The 17,699-nt window shown below is 37.3% G+C and overlaps 7 protein-coding genes across 15 annotated transcripts; 1 reads left to right on the top strand and 6 right to left on the bottom strand.

Moving 5' to 3' along the window:
• The first annotated feature begins 83 nt into the window (after window positions 1-83).
• On the top strand, window positions 84-1,736 carry LOC9326649. Of its 5 annotated transcripts, none has more exons than XM_021014374.1 (5): window positions 92-328; window positions 416-565; window positions 663-809; window positions 904-1,050; window positions 1,135-1,736. In XM_021014374.1, exons 1-5 carry the CDS (start codon window positions 269-271, stop codon window positions 1,441-1,443), a joined length of 813 nt encoding a protein of 270 aa, XP_020870033.1. In that variant the 5' UTR covers window positions 92-268; the 3' UTR covers window positions 1,444-1,736. The 5 variants fall into 5 exon arrangements, with proteins under 5 accessions (XP_020870032.1, XP_020870034.1, XP_020870031.1 ...); XM_021014377.1 differs by having other exon boundaries at window positions 93-328; window positions 420-565; XM_021014373.1 differs by having other exon boundaries at window positions 84-328; window positions 416-559; window positions 904-1,736.
• A 111-nt stretch (window positions 1,737-1,847) lies between these two features.
• Window positions 1,848-3,845, bottom strand: LOC9326648 (ADP-ribosylation factor 2-B). Its single transcript, XM_021014378.1, has 7 exons — window positions 3,738-3,845; window positions 3,130-3,286; window positions 2,935-3,005; window positions 2,664-2,783; window positions 2,421-2,539; window positions 2,207-2,288; window positions 1,848-2,112 (listed from the first exon to the last, which is right to left on the bottom strand). Exons 2-7 carry the CDS (start codon window positions 3,275-3,277, stop codon window positions 2,107-2,109), a joined length of 546 nt encoding a protein of 181 aa, XP_020870037.1. The 5' UTR covers window positions 3,278-3,286; window positions 3,738-3,845; the 3' UTR covers window positions 1,848-2,106.
• Window positions 3,846-4,175: 330 nt separating this feature from the next.
• On the bottom strand, window positions 4,176-7,759 carry LOC9326647 (probable mannan synthase 3). 3 transcript variants are annotated; one of them, XM_021014365.1, is made up of 9 exons: window positions 7,503-7,759; window positions 6,590-6,748; window positions 6,154-6,486; window positions 5,955-6,053; window positions 5,598-5,850; window positions 5,271-5,518; window positions 4,865-5,178; window positions 4,586-4,774; window positions 4,208-4,502 (listed from the first exon to the last, which is right to left on the bottom strand). In XM_021014365.1, exons 2-9 carry the CDS (start codon window positions 6,653-6,655, stop codon window positions 4,340-4,342), a joined length of 1,665 nt encoding a protein of 554 aa, XP_020870024.1. In that variant the 5' UTR covers window positions 6,656-6,748; window positions 7,503-7,759; the 3' UTR covers window positions 4,208-4,339. The 3 variants fall into 3 exon arrangements, with proteins under 3 accessions (XP_020870026.1, XP_002890585.1, XP_020870024.1); XM_002890539.2 differs by lacking the exon at window positions 7,503-7,759 and having other exon boundaries at window positions 4,190-4,502; window positions 6,590-7,124; XM_021014367.1 differs by lacking the exons at window positions 6,590-6,748; window positions 7,503-7,759 and having other exon boundaries at window positions 4,176-4,502; window positions 5,960-6,053; window positions 6,154-6,246.
• Window positions 7,760-8,244: 485 nt separating this feature from the next.
• LOC9326646 (probable polygalacturonase At1g80170) lies at window positions 8,245-11,320 on the bottom strand. 3 transcript variants are annotated; one of them, XM_021014369.1, is made up of 10 exons: window positions 11,139-11,320; window positions 10,421-10,608; window positions 10,097-10,225; window positions 9,805-9,975; window positions 9,685-9,705; window positions 9,381-9,588; window positions 9,213-9,294; window positions 9,036-9,144; window positions 8,836-8,952; window positions 8,245-8,725 (listed from the first exon to the last, which is right to left on the bottom strand). In XM_021014369.1, the coding sequence occupies exons 2-10, from the start codon at window positions 10,595-10,597 to the stop codon at window positions 8,432-8,434; spliced, it is 1,308 nt and encodes a 435-aa protein (XP_020870028.1). In that variant the 5' UTR covers window positions 10,598-10,608; window positions 11,139-11,320; the 3' UTR covers window positions 8,245-8,431. The 3 variants fall into 3 exon arrangements, with proteins under 3 accessions (XP_020870028.1, XP_020870029.1, XP_020870027.1); XM_021014370.1 differs by having other exon boundaries at window positions 10,421-10,602; XM_021014368.1 differs by lacking the exon at window positions 11,139-11,320 and having other exon boundaries at window positions 10,421-11,116.
• A 1-nt stretch (window position 11,321) lies between these two features.
• LOC110225242 (pentatricopeptide repeat-containing protein At3g26782, mitochondrial-like) lies at window positions 11,322-12,158 on the bottom strand. The gene has a single exon (XM_021014468.1). It carries the CDS (start codon window positions 12,156-12,158, stop codon window positions 11,322-11,324), a length of 837 nt encoding a protein of 278 aa, XP_020870127.1.
• On the bottom strand, window positions 12,081-13,652 carry LOC110225216 (pentatricopeptide repeat-containing protein At5g27110). The gene is given in 2 exon segments (XM_021014371.1): window positions 12,081-12,211; window positions 12,213-13,652. Coding segments are annotated over 2 exon segments (1,140 nt in total). The 5' UTR covers window positions 13,323-13,652; the 3' UTR covers window positions 12,081-12,181.
• Window positions 13,653-13,812: 160 nt separating this feature from the next.
• LOC9326645 (pyrrolidone-carboxylate peptidase) lies at window positions 13,813-16,381 on the bottom strand. Its single transcript, XM_002890537.2, has 5 exons — window positions 16,252-16,381; window positions 15,872-16,140; window positions 14,504-14,608; window positions 14,355-14,402; window positions 13,813-14,267 (listed from the first exon to the last, which is right to left on the bottom strand). The coding sequence occupies exons 2-5, from the start codon at window positions 16,130-16,132 to the stop codon at window positions 14,028-14,030; spliced, it is 654 nt and encodes a 217-aa protein (XP_002890583.1). The 5' UTR covers window positions 16,133-16,140; window positions 16,252-16,381; the 3' UTR covers window positions 13,813-14,027.
• Window positions 16,382-17,699: the final 1,318 nt, after the last annotated feature.

Raw genomic sequence — 17,699 nt, 5'->3', positions numbered from 1 at the left:
TCACGAGACTTAGCTGCCCTGTTTCTCCTCTTTTTTTTTTTCGTATAACGTATGGTACACTCCACATTCGGTATTCTCTCAATTTCATATTATATTATCTAAATCTGAATCCATCTTTTTATCTAAGGTCCCTGAAATCTTAAACTGTGCCGTTGACTTCTTTTCCTCTGTAAGTCAACTCTCTTTTTGTCTCTCCATCGATCTATCTCGCGGACACTACTCTCTTTGGATCGTCATTCTATTTGTGGACTAAATTTTAAGAGAGGATATGGGCGTATTTCCTGGATTTGGTAGCTGGATCAATCAAAACACTCAACAGCCTCATAAGGTTAGTTTCATTTCCATCAATTATATATAGAAGTATAGAACATATAAACTATCAATAGATAATTAATGATTATGTTTGTTGTTGTAGGCAGAGTCCGAGAGATATGAGAATGTGAAATTTAAGTCAAAGTCGGAGACAAATACTCATGAGGAGAGAGATGAGATGAAACATCAATTAAAACTTTGGAGAGATGCAGAGCAGAAGGAACAATGGAATGATGACCCACCTAAGGTGAAGGTAAATCAGTAAAAAATAATTAAATCAGATAACAAAAGGAAATGGTAGAATTAAGAATAAAGATCTCAAAATTTTCTTTTCCTTTTTATGTATGAAGGTGGAAAGAAGAAATGATCTAGAATGGGGTATGTCAACTATAGAAATGCAATTTACATTAGGATTGCCTCCTCAAGCAGCTTACGACGTTTTAACTAATCCAGACAACCAACCATACTCAAGAATAATCAAAGGACGCCAACTTTTGGTTTCTTCTTTTAACTTATCATTTTATGTTTCAAATAAAGTATAATAACAATATTTGAGAATTGAGAGTGTGCTTGTATTTTTTATTTATAAAGGAAAACATATCAAGAAAAGTTGTGTCCCCGGATACCGGGAAAGGGCAGCTTGTGGACACAGAGAAAGCTGTGGCCTGGAACTTCCTTTGGTTGTCTGGAACCATCCCGATAATTGCAAATTTTATCGAAAATCGACAATTCCTTACGGTTAGAAACTTCCCTCATGAGAATCAATCCTTTTATACAGACTTGGGAAATTTAAATTGGGTTTCTCTTGCTTATTTTCGGCAGGTTCAATATACGGTGAAGAATAAGATGTTCATAAACATGTTTGAGGGTCAGTATAAAGTGGAGCCCTTATACGTAGATTCAGAACTCTTTTGCAAACACGAGAAGCCTAGGAGTACAGAAGAATACGAAAAATGTAGCCGCGGACAAGGAAGGATTGGGTCGAAAGTGACATTGGACCAGATGTTTAAGCCTTCTTTTCTTTTTAATCTGCCACCGATTTCTTGGTACGTTCGTCGGATCACCATCAAGACCATGAAAACTCTGATCGAAGATCTTCAAATTACAAGTGCCGTGATGCGAGGTATTTGAAACGTCCCAAATCCGCTATCAATTGATACAACATCAAATAAAGTTTTAAAATCACTTTTTATAAATTTAAATAGCATAATATTACATATAACTTTAGAAATGTATGTTCTTAGTCACTGACCTTTAAACACATTGACTTTGAACAGTAATCCGAAAAATAGTTCCAACCATACAATTGTACTCGTCATATAATCTCTTAGAATCACAATTTATACATTTCATTAACCTACATACAATTCCACAAATATAGTGAAAAGAAAAACAGATAAATGAAGCTATTCCATGGTTTTTAAGATAATCATACTTGAATCATATGACAATACTAGCAAAACTATCAAGTTTCGTGTAGCAGGTGTGTAAACGAAACCGCATTCCAACATATGAATCAAAGTGCAAAAGTAAAATGTGCCAGAAACCACGAAAGCAGTAGATTAATCTTCGATTACAGTTTTACCAAAACTATATAAAAGGTAGTTTTTCTAAGTTCTACGTACAAAGACCCCTGCTTACACAATCAGAACAACAATCACAAAATCCATCCACATATCCCAAAAAAAAAAGCAGAACAATAACAAAAGCGGAAACCAACAAAAAAAATTCAGATAATGTTTGCCCCTGCATCCAGATTTGCTCAGCAAATCAACTCGGCCACGAACTTTCCCTCTACGCCTGCACAACCGGTAACAAGAACACAGAAGAAAGAATGACAATTTGCTTGAAAATACTGATAGACAAAATTAAATTGTTGTTTGTGACATTTTACCTTGCCGGCAATGTTGTTGGACAACCAGTCAAGACCTTCGTAAAGCCCCTCACCTGAAGTGGCACATGTGCTCTGGATGTACCTGGAGAGAGTTCGTAGACGTAAATTAATCAGACCAGTGATATAAATCTTTGGAACTATATCATAAGAAATGTTATGTGTAGGAGAACAAATCAACATGAGGGAAGCAGGGGAGAGTATATGGTTTATTTACCAGTGACGCTGACGGAGAGAGTGGAGACCAAGCTTATCAGTGATTTCAGCTGCATTCATAGCATTTGGGAGATCCTGTTTGTTAGCAAACACGAGCAGAACAGCATCACGCAGCTCATCCTGTATAAAACCCGACAAGTGTTTGGTAAGTTGACTAGAGCGGTCTTACTACTATCAAGAAACACTGGAATCATCTAGAAATGAATGAATTCAATACAACAGGCAGATAGCACTGGAAACAGACCTCATTCAGCATTCTGTGCAATTCATCTCTAGCCTCAACAACACGGTCTCTATCATTGCTGTCCACCACAAAGATAAGACCTTGAGTGTTCTGGAAGTAGTGCCTCCACAAGGGACGGATCTGACAACAAGAAGTGCAGGTTTTATACCATGTCAGTTTGTGTGGTACTAACTTCATCAACAACAATACCAAGACACAGTAGGAAAAAGATCCCCAGGTTGTGATGTAAAAAAAGAACTTCTTAATGCTTTAAAGTTGGATAATCCTATACCTTGTCCTGACCCCCGACATCCCACACTGTGAAACTGATGTTCTTGTACTCCACAGTTTCCACATTGAACCCTGTCCACAATTTGTAATTTAATCATCACGACCAGTGGAAGGAAACAATTGTATGAATAGTATGAACAAAGTTGATAGAACAAAGCTTTTGCAAACTGAATAATGGAATGATGTTTAAACTCACCAATAGTAGGAATGGTGGTTACAATCTCTCCGAGCTTGAGCTTGTACAAAATGGTGGTCTTACCAGCAGCATCAAGACCAACCATGAGAATTCGCATCTCCTTCTTGGCAAAAAGCCGGCTAAAAAGCTTGGCGAATGACAAACCCATCCTGCTTCACTGTATCACACATAATGCATTAGCAAATTCCAAAAGTACAAATAGATCACAAGAGAAAAAAAAAAAAAACAATATGTTTAACTATAAAAAAAGAACTCTATGAACAGATCATAAGTACAATTAGATAAACGCAGATCTAAAACCTAATGCTCTCATCGTATAGATCGTCGAGAAATCCAGAATCTATACAAAGCAATTACAGCGAGAAGAAGTGAAAATGCTCATAGATCCAGACTTAAACGCTACAGAGACATATCGAATCAGAATTCCCAACCAAAACATCAATAGATGCGCATCATCGTAAACCTAAATCGAAGCTAAAAATATCGAATCCCCAAACCATCAAATCGAAAACGAGGATGCAACCTAAGAACACAATGAACAAACCTGCAAATGTATTCGAATCTATGAAATTGAGAATGAATTAAGCTCAGATCTAGATCAATCGTACCTCTACGTCAAAGTTCCGGAGCTATCTGAGAGAGAGAGAGAGATCGCGAGAGACGAACAGAATTTGAAAGAGAAGCTTCAAAACAACGCATAATTGCGAAAACGGAAGAAGATCTTTATAGAGACAGAGGTTAAAAAAGTCAATTCACATAAATAACCACATTAAATACCTAAAATACCCTTCAAAGCCCAATGCAAGAATGTTTTCGTGGAGGGGCCTTGAGCTTACGCGGTTTACATGCGTGATGGGTCAATGGCCGTCGATGGCATCTTTCCAATAAGAAAAAGCCACGTCATTTTCAACATCTTCAAATCATTGACGTTGACTTATTTTTTGTATAATTCTCTCAATTTTCTTTTCTAGAACACAAATTGGCAACAACAACAAAAAAACTACAAACCATAAAATGTTATGTATGATTGATTAACGATAAGTTCGTTTGTATAACGATCGATAAGCACGTTTTTGGATTATAACAACATAAGAAATACACTTTTGAGTATGAATATTGGAAGAGTTAACTTGGTTTAACCAAGATCCAATCTCTAATTGGGTCTAATCAATAGCAAAAACACATTTGCTCTCAAATACAAAAGTCTAATCTAAACAGATGGAACAAATGTGCCAATATAACCAACTCCAGCAACAAAAAATGCACAAGACTGTAAAAACAGATAGACATAGAAGTATGATCCTCCATACGCGAAATCGTAGCATCCGCAGAAGAATATATATAATCCAACAACGAGTTCTCTCCAGTTGATTCTGCAAAATGTTAACTAAAATTACTTACAACATTTCAAAATGCTTAAAAATTGTAATTGTGTGTGTTTTGTAGTTAAGAGTACCTTTGTCCAAATCTGGTATAAAGCTTAGTTGTAGCTATTAACTTAGACTTGAGGGTGTCACCTAATTTTTCAGTAACAACCCATTCGTTAACCCGTCCTGCCTCTAGTAAACCGATGAAAGTCGCTTTTGTGCGATGCATCGACATTACATTCTCGAATAAGATCCAAAAGACTAGAAGATGGAGTGATCTGCACTTGAGAAAACATTTATTGATCAAAACTAAGAGATGAGAAAACAGAGTTTTTATATGGAGTAGAGTGAGTAGAAAGAGATGTTACCGAGGTGTTGCGATTGCGTTAAGGATAGTGATTGTAGTAGGAAAATAAACAGTTGCCCATTTAGGAACTTGGAGCTCAGGGAATAGCACAGTTGTTGGTAAAATCAGACAGTAGAAGACAAATGTGAAGATGTGTACTACAATCTTCCTTATGAAGAAGAAATTGTATATGAGATACAATTTCTTCCACGCCGACACTTTCTTGTTCTGTAAGATTTCCATTGTCATCTTCCTCCACAAATTAGCTGGTCCACAAGACCATCTATGTTGCTGAAACCGGTATGCTTTGAATGTACTTGGCAATTCATTTTTCACCTGAATTTTAGAAAAATAAATGTCTTGAATGAAATCTTTTAAGTACTTGGTTATATAGTGATTGAAGTCTAAAAGGGTTATAGTAGTAGTACCTCGACGTCATGGACATAGACAAATTTCCAACCATGAAGACAAGCTCTTACAGCTAAATCCATGTCTTCTACGGTTGTTCGATCTTTCCATCCTCCAGCTTCGTTTAAAGCTGCGATTCTCCAAACACCTGCGGTTCCATTGAATCCAAAGAAAGCATGGATTGACGATCCAGATTCTTGCTCAGCCACAAAATGGTAGTTTAGTGACATCTCTTGCATTCTTGTCATTAAGCACTCGTTTGCATTCACTACATGTAACACATTCTCTCCATTAGCCAATTTGACTTAACTTAATAACTATTATTTTTCAAAAAGATATGACTTTACCAAACTTCCAACGGCATTGGACCAGAGAGATTTCATGGTTGTGAATAAGAAAAGGAATGGTTCGTTCAAGAAAGTCAGGATCAGGCTGAAAATCAGCATCGAAAATGGCGACAAACTCGCATTGTTTCACATAGTTGTGCATCATTCCTGCCTTTAATGCTCCTGCTTTGTATCCGATTCTGTTGTCTCGAATCTCTGACATTATGTTTATACCTTTTCTCGCCCATTTATCGCATTCCGCATTCACCAATTCCTGTCTTTTCCAAATCATTTCATATGTCAAAAACGTTCCATGGATGAAGAACCAATCATACACAAACCAAAGATTCTTGGGGGGCAAAAAATTGAACAAAGGACCTTACTAGCTGGATCTGTGGAATCATCAAGAACTTGAATTATCATTCGATCCAATGGCCAAGAAAGTCTACATGCTGCTCCTATAGACAACTGACAAACCTGTGACAACAACAAGAATATGGTTCCTTCATTAGGATTGTATATATAATATATGTATATTAATTTAAAATTTTCTTGGTTACAACAAAATGAGAATTACCTCTTTTTCATTGTACATTGGGATCTGAATGAGAACCATTGGGTAGTTTGTGTTGGCCAGCTCAAGATCATCGTCGTTTATAGCTTCCCATTTGTGTACTTTCTCAGGTGTTCTTCTAAGTAATTTCACAAACACTACAACTATGCTCATATAAACTCTTTCTATGAACAACAAAAGGGACATGACCAAACATATTGTCACTAAACATTTCAAGATTGGTATAAAGACAAAGATTCTTGTCTGCTTCCAAATGTATATAATCTCTCCAATTATGCCACTTCTCACAACATCATCTGTAGTATCTGATAATGCTGCTAAGTTGTGTCTTTGGACCTTAAACCCCAAAAAACCAAAAAAAAAACAAAGGATTAAATATTATGTGAAATCAAGAATCATCAAGAGTATGTGAAACAGAGAGAAAGAAGAAATGATTTACCAGAAACCAAGAGGAAGGTGAAAGATAATCATAGAGAAAGAGAAAGAACTTCATCAATGGTGACATTTTTCTCCACAGGACTTGAAACTCTCCAGAATCTCAAAACTTAAACATGGAGGAAATGTTTCTTCTCTTCTACTAGAGATCTTAGTTTGTGTCCTGAATTTGAAGATTCATAACAATGTCAGGACCAGATCTTGTTTATATTCCTCATTTAAATAAGAGTTACTAGCATCACATTCTCTCATCTCTTATTATTATAGTCTAAAACTAAACAACTCTAAGAGAAAAGGAAATGATTAGTCTTATATATTATAACTATGAGCTATGATTTGTGTTGGTTTGTGATGCATCTTTAGTCAATTGCATCCCACTTGCTCAATCCTCTCGTAGATAAAGTCGAAGTAAATGTTACAGTTGTACTCGTTTTTTTTTTTTTTTTTTTTTTTGTTAAAAGTGATGTTGACTTTTGGTCCTATTTTTCTAACATTGAACATTCCTCCTCTGCTTCAAAACTTTGTTAATTCTCTAATGACTTTTGTAACAAAATTGTTTTTTTGGCTTCTTTTCAAACTGAAAACATTGTAGATGAAGCTTTATTTGTACTTGTATTACTTGAAAATCATAAAGAAAACAAAAAAAAAAAAACAATGGTGTTCATTAACCTACTAAAGGAAAAAAGATATGTCACAAAGAAATATGATGTTGGGTTGGATTTGTGAATGTTCAGTTTCAAAAGCTGAAAAAAAAAACAATGATCTGGATCTGCATTATCAATTGAACAATGTACTTATATATCAAAAAGAGTAATTCTAAAAGTCATAAACCTTTTTGAGACAATTTATCAGAACTTGAAAGCTAATGCAATCTGAGTCAATAAGATGTTGAAAAGTGAAGCTTTTTGTGATTTTACCTTAGAAGCTTTTTTTCTCTGCCACAACTATAGAGATCTCCTTAGTTTGTTTTTTTAGAGAGAAAACCCAAAAACGTTGTGCTTCTTCACAACTTGCACTCTCTCTAGTCTCTAATCTACTTGTTCAAAATAATTTGGAATAAGGTGGAAATGGAATGAACATGGTAAACAAAATCATTATTCTCGCACGTCTTAGATTCCCCGGGTCCATTATACCGTATAGTTTGGTTATTTCTTCGTTTTAAGGAAATTATTTCTTTATTTGCATTCTTCTGGATATAGACAAAACCAATTCACTTATAATTCTATACCTTATGAAAGAATTTAAAAAATATTGTTGTTATTATATACCATATAATGATATAAATTGGTCATTTTGATTTCACATTACAGGCAAATTGCAAGCCAAGACTAGATCTTATTCTTAGGTGATGTAGTTGTTGAGTTGTGTTATTGAAAGAGTAAATAAATGGGTTGGCATTGGTCATTGATGTTTACAGCTACACACAAATTGGGACTTTTAATTAGAAGATAATTGTTTGACAAAAAAATAGAAAATAATAATTGTGAAAAAAGGGAAGAGTTTTTAACACGTGCCAAACAATTCATATCAATTGCGACCTTTGGAGTCCCCATGTGATGTGTTGTTCTTGTTCCTCTAATCTTAAATATCAATAAGTATTTAAATTTCATAAACAATAAACTTCAAATTTAAATTTTTATGTTGAAGAATACTTGCATATGACTTTGTATGAAAATTTTTTTTAAAAAAAAATCATTTGATACAAAAGGTGGACAAATGCTGTTAACAACAACCTTAATTATGGTTGATTATAAAAACAAAAATAAAATCATTTTACTGTATCATATGCTTCATAAAACTATTTTACATATCATCCCTCACTACAACAACACTTTGAACATCACCATCAAAGCTCGTCGTGGCCAGTCTCGGCATCCTCTGACTTGCGAGTCTGGTCCAAGCCCTTGTCGTCGTGCGAGTAGAGACAATCCGCCGACGGATGAATCACTCCATACCCAAATCCTTCAGCTGAGTTACAGTACGCTTCGACTTGACCGTCTTTGCCTTCAAGATTCACATTGTTGAGGACAATGTGGCTGCAAGGGACTGTGTCGCTGCACGCAAATTTGATGGCCTTCTCACTTTTTGTTGTCCCAGTTATGTTCCGGTACATTATCTGGCTGATTTTAACCGCTGAGGTCTGCATTTTACCAAATAAAGAAAGAAAACATAACTGAGTTTACATCTTTGAGTTTCGTTTTGATGGAATAATCGCAATCACGAGGTTATATTGCTATATTGTAAGGAAACCTGGTTTTGACATGTAGTTGGAGAATCACAGTAGAACTGATCAATGAGTATCGGGTTTGCGACATCTTGCATCTCTACGTTTGTGAATCGAATACCTTGAACGTAACCAGAACCTCCCTGTTCGAAAGATAAACAATGAAATAAAATTGTTCTCGATCTAGCCAAATCGAAGTTTTTCTTAAAGACTGAAGCTTTTTTACCTGATAGGTTTTGATTCTGAGTCCATTAGTTGTCTCTCTCAATAAGGCAGTGTCCAACACAACTTGAGTTACAATGCCTGTCGTGTTATCCTTCCCAAGACTTCCAATGCTGCAAGAAATTCCAAATAATTATAATTTGATTTGAAACAGATGTAATCTAGAAATTTGAAGCTGTACCTGATTCCATGTCCAGGTCCACAATAGATGTTCTTCATCTTTATATTCGAGCTCGCATTCACAATGGAGACACAATCATCCCCTGTTTAATCCACAATCTTAAGAGGTTATGACATCCATAGTTGAAGTTTAAATATTTGATTTCAGTAAAGATTTGATTAAGTTTACCTGTGCCGATTTTACAGTCTTGAAGGATAACATTGGTAGATCCAGTGATATGGATGCCATCAGTGTTGGGACTATCTCCTGGAGAAGAGACCATAACCTTGGAGACTCGAACTGAATCTGATCTTGCTATGATGAAATTCATCTGCTGGCTGTTCTGGATCGTCAAGCCACTTACTTTCACACCCGAACTAGATTCTATAGTTAGTGCCTGCAGGGGAAAACAAAAACAGATTGTTGAACCAAACTAAATAAGCAGCCATTTGTAAGGAATAACTGCTAAATGATGAAGGCAATGGTTTCTTACCGTTGGTGCGCTTTTGCAAGGCTGTAAGAGAGAAAGAAAGATGTGTAAGATTCTATTCTAAATCTCGAGGCATTTATTTTTGTGATAAAGAAAGCTAAATTTGGGTATAGAAGATTTTACATTAGACTTGTTTTTCTTGCAAGAAGCAGCCCACCATTTGCTGCCTGAACCATCTATAACTCCTTTGCCTTGAAACACGACCCCTTTGAGTTTTGAAAACTCGAGCCAAATTCTTTGGAACTTTGAATCCCAATTGCTGGGCTCATCTGGTGCCACTATTGTTCCGTCAATCTGTAAACAAAGACAAAGTTTCTGAATTGTATACGACATACTTGTATATATTGCTATGGTCTAGTTTCTGTTTTCCTACTGAAGATAACAAAAACTCAGGACTTAAAATGTTAAACTTGACCTGAATGATCAACTTTTGTTCACATGGACCATTGAACTTTGTTGCATTTACTAAATATCGCCGTCCTTCTGGAACCAGAAACACAGATTTTGATGTACCGCAGGCTTTGCTCCATGCGCTTATGAATGCCTGATTTGGGAAGGGATTGAATTAAACCAAGCAAAATCAATATTTTAAGTCTACAATGCACACAACTTGTGTATACATTTTCTCCATAATTTCAAGTCTAGGGATATGTTTTATTCCAGACATAGAACTGATAGCGTTTTAGGTATCTAGACAACCTATCATTCTCATGAATAAGCAAAATGTTCTCAAACGCACCTGAGTATCATCAGAAACTCCATCTCCAGCTGCACCGAATGTATCCACATTCACCAGATTCTTACCAGAATGTCGGCTTGTGAATGAAGGCAAATCAAAGAGCTTTGTTTCATCATCATCTAACAATACATCAAATTTCTCAAGCTCCTCAAGGATGTCGAGATCGGTGTACACCATTTTCCCTGAAGCTACCATTAACAGACCAATAAGGGAAACAATGAAGAGCTTATCCATCATATGCCTCAATCAAAACGCCAAGAGAAGATTTCTGTTTGATTATTAAATCCAGTGCCTACTAATGAGATTCCTTATTTCTTTGCTAGAGATGATTGGTTTCGGGTTGAATTTATATGCAGAGTAATTAATGGGGTTTATTGGCTTGGCTTAAAAGTACATGAAGATAAGGCCTTGTTTTTCTATATATCTATGCTTAAAGCACAAGTCATGTGCTTTTTCACTTCTTTGCTTTACTCCAAAACCTCTACACAAAACCTTTGTGGTCAACTTGTTCATGATAAAAATGATTGTCCCATGAGATTTGAAATAAAAACAAAACAAGAAAGAAGTCCCTGAAAATCTCTCAGCTTTTTTACCTCAAGATACTACTTTTAGATTTTTAGACATGATGTGGTTTTGAAGAACGACGAACAGACATTCTATATTCTATAGTATATTAAAAGACAAAAATAGACGAGGTCAATGAGTTTGTTGCACCAACCTGGCAAATAAAAAATCTCATATTCCTCTTGTGTTGTCTCTGTAGAGTGACAATCATGTGGTCTGGCTTCAAGCGAAAGAACCCATTTCAGATATGTTGAAAATTGGTGTGAACTTTGCAATTGGGTTCGCTCTTCTTTTTCATGAAGCTGAAGCAAAAACTTTGTCCTTCAATTTTGCGTTCTCAGTTTTTCACAACAACTGAACTGTAACCAATCTCCCTCATGAGCTCTCGTGAAGCAGCGATCTCTCTGATTTGTCTGGAGATTTCAAAATCACCGATCTCAAAGTAGAATTTCGAAACTTGAATGTAAACAGCGAAATTCTCAGGTTCAAGATCCATCAAGACCTCTGCTGCTCTTCTTCCTATTCTTTCGTTTCTATGGATCCTGCAGCTCTGCAGTAGTGAGCTCCACGCGATGCAGTCTGCATCTCCATGTGCCTGAAGAAGTAGCCTTTCGGCTTTTTCCACCAAACCAGCACGTCCTAGCAAATCCACCAAGCATGCATAGAGTTTCCTTCCTGGAGAAATTCCGTACTTCAATTCCAATGAGTCAAAAATCAGCTCGCCTTCTTCAACAAGCCCAGAATGACTGCACCCTGATAGTACCGACAATATTGTAACTTCGTCTGGTATGAGATTCTTTTGATCCATCTCTCTCAGCATCTCAACACAGTCTCTTCCCATGCCATTTCTAGCATAGCCATTGATGATCGAAGTCAAGCAGAAGATGTTAGGTGAATCAAGCTCATCAAACACCTTCCGAGATACTTCATTCTGACCGCTCTTTGAATACGTATCAATTAGAGAGCATGAGACTGCAACATCAGCTGCATAACCAGATTTGATGGCACAACAATGTACAAGCGTGCAGCTATGTAAACTTTCTGGTAAAGAGAGTGATAAAGCCTTGAGGACAGTAGAAAGAGTGACTTCGTCGATTCCAGTTCCTTCATCAACCATCAAACCAAACATCTCAATGATATCTTTTGTGATGCCACAGTGCATCAGAGAAGTCATCAGCGAGTTACAGCACTCCAGAGTCAGGCAAGGCAAACTCTGGTAAGCCAAGACAGAACTCTCAATCTCATTGCATTTGCCATACATGTCGATAAGAGAAGACTGGACAAGAAGACTTGAAACGTCGAAACCCATTTTGAGAACATAGCAATGGATCTGCTTCCCGGACTGAATATCACTGTTTCTGCTACAGACATTCAAAAATGACATGAATGACCGTATCGAAGGTCTCTTCCCCCAAAACTGCATCTTGCTAAACAAACCAAGAGAATCAAGCACAGACCCGTAATCTGCACACACGGAAACAATCGAGTTCCACGATATTACATCTTTTTCTGGGACAACATTGAATGATTTTATAGAACCGGATAAATCGCCACAAGCAGAGTAATAGTCCACAAGCGCATTAGCAACAAATATATTAGAAATGTCCCATCCAGATTTAATCACTAGGGAATGCAATTGCTTCCCTACATATAACAACTGATCATTAGAACAACCGCGGAGCAAATAACAATAAGTTAACCCATTTTTAGCTACACCTTCAAGTTCCATCCTACAGTACACTCCAAACAATCGCTTGGACTCTCCGGTCTCGCAAAAACATTTCAACAGCAAATTGCAGACAGCTAAATTTCTCTCAGGCATTTCATCAAACAACTTCAACGCAACATCAAAAAGCCAAAATGACGCATAAAGACCCACAAGTGCAGACCTTACGAACATATTACATCCAAACCCAAGAGAAATCACCCTACAATGAACTTGAATCCCTTCTCTACAGAACAATTCATCACTACATACACTCAGAACAGAAGGAAACGTAGAAGCGCTTTCTCTAAGACCACAAGAAACCATCTCCGCATAAATTTCAATAGCTCTTAAAGAACACCCATTTCGACTATTCCCAGAAATAAGAAGATTATAAGTAACAACATCTCGTACAGACATTCCATCGAACACTTCATGTGCAGATACCAAGTTCCCGGATTTAATCAATTCATCAATTTTACGGTTATGGGTATAAACGACGTCGCTAGGATTTTCTTCAAGAAACGAACTAAACTCCATACGAGGCGTCACAATAAGCGGTGCAAGAGGACACAAATGTTGAGCTAACGTCGTTGTTCTGCGAAGAAAGTATAAAGCTTGAGGCCCTCGCATGTCCCCCACACTTTGAATCAAGCTTACAATACAAAAGTATAAAGAAAGTAATCTCTCTACAAGTCCTATTTCGCATTTGAATCAAGATTAAAGGACAAAAAATTGAATGCGTTCTTTTGCTCCTTGCACAACAAGTATCACTGTCTTCACAAGAAACCGGTTTATACAAAGCCTGGGCATTCGGACCGAACAGAATTGGACGAACTAAACCGAACCGAAAATAGACCAATTCGGTTTTGACTTTTGAGCTGAAAACTCATCGGCAATAGGAAGCAAAGAAAATTCGGTAACCGGTTCGGTTCCGACCCACTAAACCGAAATTACAAAAAGAATTACGTTAAATTAAACTGCAATTACCAATATTACAACAAAATTATCGAAATTTATGCTAAATTAACCAAAATGAACCGAAAGGCAGCAAAGTTAACCAAAATTGATATTTTTTTGGTCAAACCAAAACCAAATTAGGAAACATCCACAGAGAAAAACATAAAAATCCAACCTTTTTAAGTTTTTAACATTATGAATAGAGAGACTTCTTTTTATTACAGAGACAATCACAAAGGATCTTTGAGAGCCAAAAGCAATCGTCTTTTTATATCCCCAAACCCTCCAACAAAAGAACACAAAGAGCTTCGAAGAAAGACAAATGGATCATATACATAGAGTATACTTACAATATTTGGCTTTAGTGGATTAAAAACACTAGCAAGTAGCTGCAATTGCCTCCAAGAGTGAGGCCACGAACTGCATTTGAGTATCTTCATCGATTTTGGAGAAGAGAGGAACGTGAACGAATAGAGACTTGTGTCCCTTTTGCTCTGCGAACCTTAGAGAGTGATAGTACACGTAGTTGCATACAAAACGTCCAGCATCGTCTGATTGAACAACCTCGAAGCCTTTCTTCTTTAATAACTGGACAATGGACTCGGTCGAGCATGAAGTCTTCAGGACATACAAAAAAACAATATTCATATCCAAATTAGAATGTCTTGCAGGAAGCAAAAAAAACGTGAGTTTTGTGTATGTTACCTCTTTTGCCTTTGAAATGCTTCCATCTTCAACAACTATGGGAAGCCGCTGTGTAATGAATCGTTAAAGAGAGGCGCAATTAGTGTATTTCTCGGATTGCATTGCGGATCATATTGGAGTGGATTCATAAGCAATTACTATTGTTTTACCTGTGGTTGCCAGCCCAATTCATCAGGACAACGGAAATGAGCTTCGTTCACTGCCTGTCTTTCAATGGCGAATTTTGTCGCTCCGCTATTCACCCCGAGATGAAGCTAAAGAAGCACCAGAATCAAGAGAAGCTTTCGTTTTTAGATCTTTAAACCATCAGGAAAACACTCAAATCACACGAAAAGAAACAAGTTTTTTTTATTTCGAAGTTAGAAGTTCTTACAAAACCTAAATTGTCTAAGACCTTAACAACCAAATGTAACCAAAAAGAAAAACAAATCAAGAACCACGAATATAGGCAAACACGAAGACCGACTCATCACTGAAGATGGAAAAGGAAACACAGCTGAATCACACTCCATCAAAGTTCTAAGTCTATAAATTGTCTCACACCGTCCATAACCAAGCGCAATGATCAACTTCATGCAATTTTTTAGGTCCACGAGCTAACGTAGGGTCACCATTCAATCGTATATTGCGGCCATCTTGAGTGATGCTTAAAAACATGCTTTTCCAGTTTGCAATAACATCTCCGAGGGAAGCCAACCATTGACCACCAAATATGATATCGGCTCCTCCCAATGGAAATAAGAAACAATCAACAGAGAGAGTTTCTGATCCAATTATGATAGGCAAGTTGGAGTACTTCCCTTGGAAAGATTGAATACGTCTATCACCTAAACGAGCACGAAAACGGGGTGTTGGTTCAATAGTTCTGTCAAGCTTATCAGTCAGCCAAGAAGCTACGAAGTTCATACTTGTTCCACTATCCACTACAATAATGACTTCCTCTCCATCCACTGTTCCTTTGAATTTCATAATGTTTGGCATACCAATGCTTCCCAAAGCTAAAAGTGGTAACTCTAGGAATGTAGCAGATGTATTTTACGCTAAATTCGCCGCAGATACGATACTAATCTTTCTAGTATCGTCTTGGTTCTTCTCTAACCCATCCAAACCTCCCTCTGTTCACGTAGTTACTATTGATGTCATCTCTTATAGATTGTTTGTTGCAGGTCGAACACAATTCAAAGTCCAAACGCTTTAATTAAGCAAAGCTCCCAAAGAGACAACTCTCTTTCCCTCGGTGAAACCGACTACACTAAAGCTCTCTTAACTTTTTGAATGATGATCACCAACAAGAGCTTAAAACCTTATATATATGAAAATACAATTCCCAAACTAAAAAGGAAAAGAAAACAAAAAAAAACACAAAATCCTAAGGCAAGAAGATAATCTAAATCCTAGTAAGACTAGAACTTAAGCTATAGTCCAAATCTATAAACAGTCAAGTAGATTAAATAAACTAATTGATGAATTCAAGAAACAGAGGATAATGATGATTAAGAAATAAGTAAAAGACTTACCCAGACAACAGTTCCATTGTTGTTCTTATCTCCAGACACAACACTAGACTCCAAAACCTCATAAAGCTTAGACTTTGCGCCTTCCCCTGCAGTATCAAGAACACTACAGCTACCAAGACACAACCCAGAAGGCAAACCTCGTTTCTCCACATAAGATTTCAGATTAGTAACTATTTTCTCAGTAGGATTCTCAGAAACCCCAAGAAATTTCTTGAAACCAGTAACATGAATCGTTATTGATTTTGGTCCTTCAGAACCCATATCTCCACCTAGAATCAAAGATACAATAAGCAAAACCAAATCAAACGAAATTTATCGATTGATCATAGAGTTGACCCAGTTGGTGATTTGATGATTAAAGATCGGATTTTTTTTCTTACCTGAAATTCCGATTGAAGATAATCAAAAACCCAAAAAAAAAATTGGAGCTTTTGACTTAAGGATTGAGGAAAGAGGTAACAAAATTGGGTTTTGGTTTTTCTTGTTGTGGCGAATAATAGAGAGAATGTGGAGAGTTTTCGCGGTGGACTATAAACACGACACAAAGGTTTCGCCCACAGATTACGAGTTTATTTACGGAAAATGCCACTAAGGCCAGAGAATGAAACGTCTCCGACAGGGAAGGATGATGACGTGGCGTATTAGTATTGGTAGAAGTTTAAGAAGTTGCGATTCCGGCACATTAATTATTAGTTGTTGAAGTGAGATTTACGGAATTACCCTTGTTATTAGATAGGGAAAACGTGCAAATAATATATACTCGTTACTCCATTTGTTAAAGAAAAGAGAAAATGCTTTTTCATTGAATATAAGAGGAAACTAGTAGGGAGTGGTGACGTCAAAAAGATAATAAGAAGAAAATTAGAAGAAGCAAACCTTTTAAAAATGTATCTCATTCATCCTTTTCAGTAGTAAAGTTATGAAACAAAAAATAAAAACATGAAAAAAACCTTGTGTGTAACACGAATATTCGCCGATTGTATTAAAAAGAAATTTAAACATGCCATGGGATTATATTCAATAAAGTTTTCCAATAAAGGATCGTTAATTTTTTTACATATATGTATGTCTATGGAGAAATTTTGAATAACGTATATAACAAAAATAACAAGTTGGATTTAAAAAAACCAAAAAGTCGGGCGCGTGAGTAGCACGCGTGGGCGACTTTCCTCCATTCTTCTCACCGAGAACAACACAGTCGCCGTCAATTGCTTGCCTCTCCGGTGACCGGTTGCGACCGGTGCCGTGAGAGGGCTCTAGGTTCTTTCTGTCCGATTTCATTTGTGCACTTGAAGATTCGGAAGTCTTGTTTCGGTCCTGTTTCTCGCGGTGAGAGTTGAGGGTCCGCCGTGCGTGTCGGCCGTTCTCGGTGGTCGGAATCTCATGCTCTCTGCCTCTATTGCCTGTAGACGGCGACAGATCAAGGCGGAGGCTTGGTTTCTTCCCTAGCGACTCGCCTCTCTGGCGGCGGGGCAAGTTCTCACTTGTAGATCTACTTCTAGATCTCCTTCTTCCTGGCGTTTCTGGTGGCGGTGCGGGCTTCTCTCGGCGTTGCTGTGGTGTGGCTTCTCTCCGCCTTGCTTGGTCTCGCATTTTCCAAGACTCCTCTTGGACTAACCATCGCGCTTCAACTCGTGTCTACCGGCGGTTTTGGGCTTCTCTCTGTTGGGATTTGCTTTGAGGACGGCTTTTCCTAGTAGCTAGTAGCTTCTGTCCACCCCGTGCGAGTCGTTTTCGAGTATTGGAGTCGTGATTCGAGTGGTTTTCAGCGGCTCTGTCGAGAGCTTACCAGCCTAGCTTGTTGTGCTCTTGACTTTCCGAGCCTTTG

This window comes from Arabidopsis lyrata, assembly GCF_000004255.2.
Source record: "Arabidopsis lyrata subsp. lyrata unplaced genomic scaffold ARALYscaffold_1, whole genome shotgun sequence".
NCBI classification, from domain to species: domain Eukaryota; kingdom Viridiplantae; phylum Streptophyta; class Magnoliopsida; order Brassicales; family Brassicaceae; genus Arabidopsis; species Arabidopsis lyrata.
Note: the sequence above shows the minus strand (reverse complement) of the source record. Positions and strands in the feature narration are given on the sequence as shown.

Excerpts from the sequence above, each read along its gene's own strand:
- LOC9326649 (XM_021014372.1), top strand. The coding sequence starts at position 269 with ATGGGCGTATTTCCTGGATTTGGTAGCTGGATCAATCAAAACACTCAA. Across the intron at positions 329-415 it reads ACACTCAACAGCCTCATAAG|GCAGAGTCCGAGAGATATGA; the intron begins GTTAGTTTCATT and ends TTGTTGTTGTAG. Across the intron at positions 566-662 it reads ATGACCCACCTAAGGTGAAG|GTGGAAAGAAGAAATGATCT; the intron begins GTAAATCAGTAA and ends TTATGTATGAAG.
- LOC9326648 (XM_021014378.1), bottom strand. The coding sequence starts at position 3,277 with ATGGGTTTGTCATTCGCCAAGCTTTTTAGCCGGCTTTTTGCCAAGAAG. Across the intron at positions 3,006-3,129 it reads AACCACCATTCCTACTATTG|GGTTCAATGTGGAAACTGTG; the intron begins GTGAGTTTAAAC and ends AATTGTGGACAG. Across the intron at positions 2,540-2,663 it reads TGCACAGAATGCTGAATGAG|GATGAGCTGCGTGATGCTGT; the intron begins GTCTGTTTCCAG and ends GGTTTTATACAG.
- LOC9326647 (XM_021014365.1), bottom strand. The coding sequence starts at position 6,655 with ATGTCACCATTGATGAAGTTCTTTCTCTTTCTCTATGATTATCTTTCA. Across the intron at positions 6,487-6,589 it reads CACCTTCCTCTTGGTTTCTG|GTCCAAAGACACAACTTAGC; the intron begins GTAAATCATTTC and ends TTGGGGTTTAAG. Across the intron at positions 4,775-4,864 it reads AACGCAATCGCAACACCTCG|ATCACTCCATCTTCTAGTCT; the intron begins GTAACATCTCTT and ends TCTCAAGTGCAG.
- LOC9326646 (XM_021014368.1), bottom strand. The coding sequence starts at position 10,657 with ATGATGGATAAGCTCTTCATTGTTTCCCTTATTGGTCTGTTAATGGTA. Across the intron at positions 9,976-10,096 it reads AACAAAAGTTGATCATTCAG|ATTGACGGAACAATAGTGGC; the intron begins GTCAAGTTTAAC and ends CTTTGTTTACAG. Across the intron at positions 8,953-9,035 it reads TCAGAATCAAAACCTATCAG|GGAGGTTCTGGTTACGTTCA; the intron begins GTAAAAAAGCTT and ends TCTTTCGAACAG.
- LOC110225242 (XM_021014468.1), bottom strand. The coding sequence starts at position 12,158 with ATGACTTCTCTGATGCACTGTGGCATCACAAAAGATATCATTGAGATG.
- LOC9326645 (XM_002890537.2), bottom strand. The coding sequence starts at position 16,132 with ATGGGTTCTGAAGGACCAAAATCAATAACGATTCATGTTACTGGTTTC. Across the intron at positions 14,609-15,871 it reads ACAATGGAACTGTTGTCTGG|CTTCATCTCGGGGTGAATAG; the intron begins GTAAGTCTTTTA and ends GTGCTTCTTTAG. Across the intron at positions 14,403-14,503 it reads AATTGGGCTGGCAACCACAG|CGGCTTCCCATAGTTGTTGA; the intron begins GTAAAACAATAG and ends TTCATTACACAG.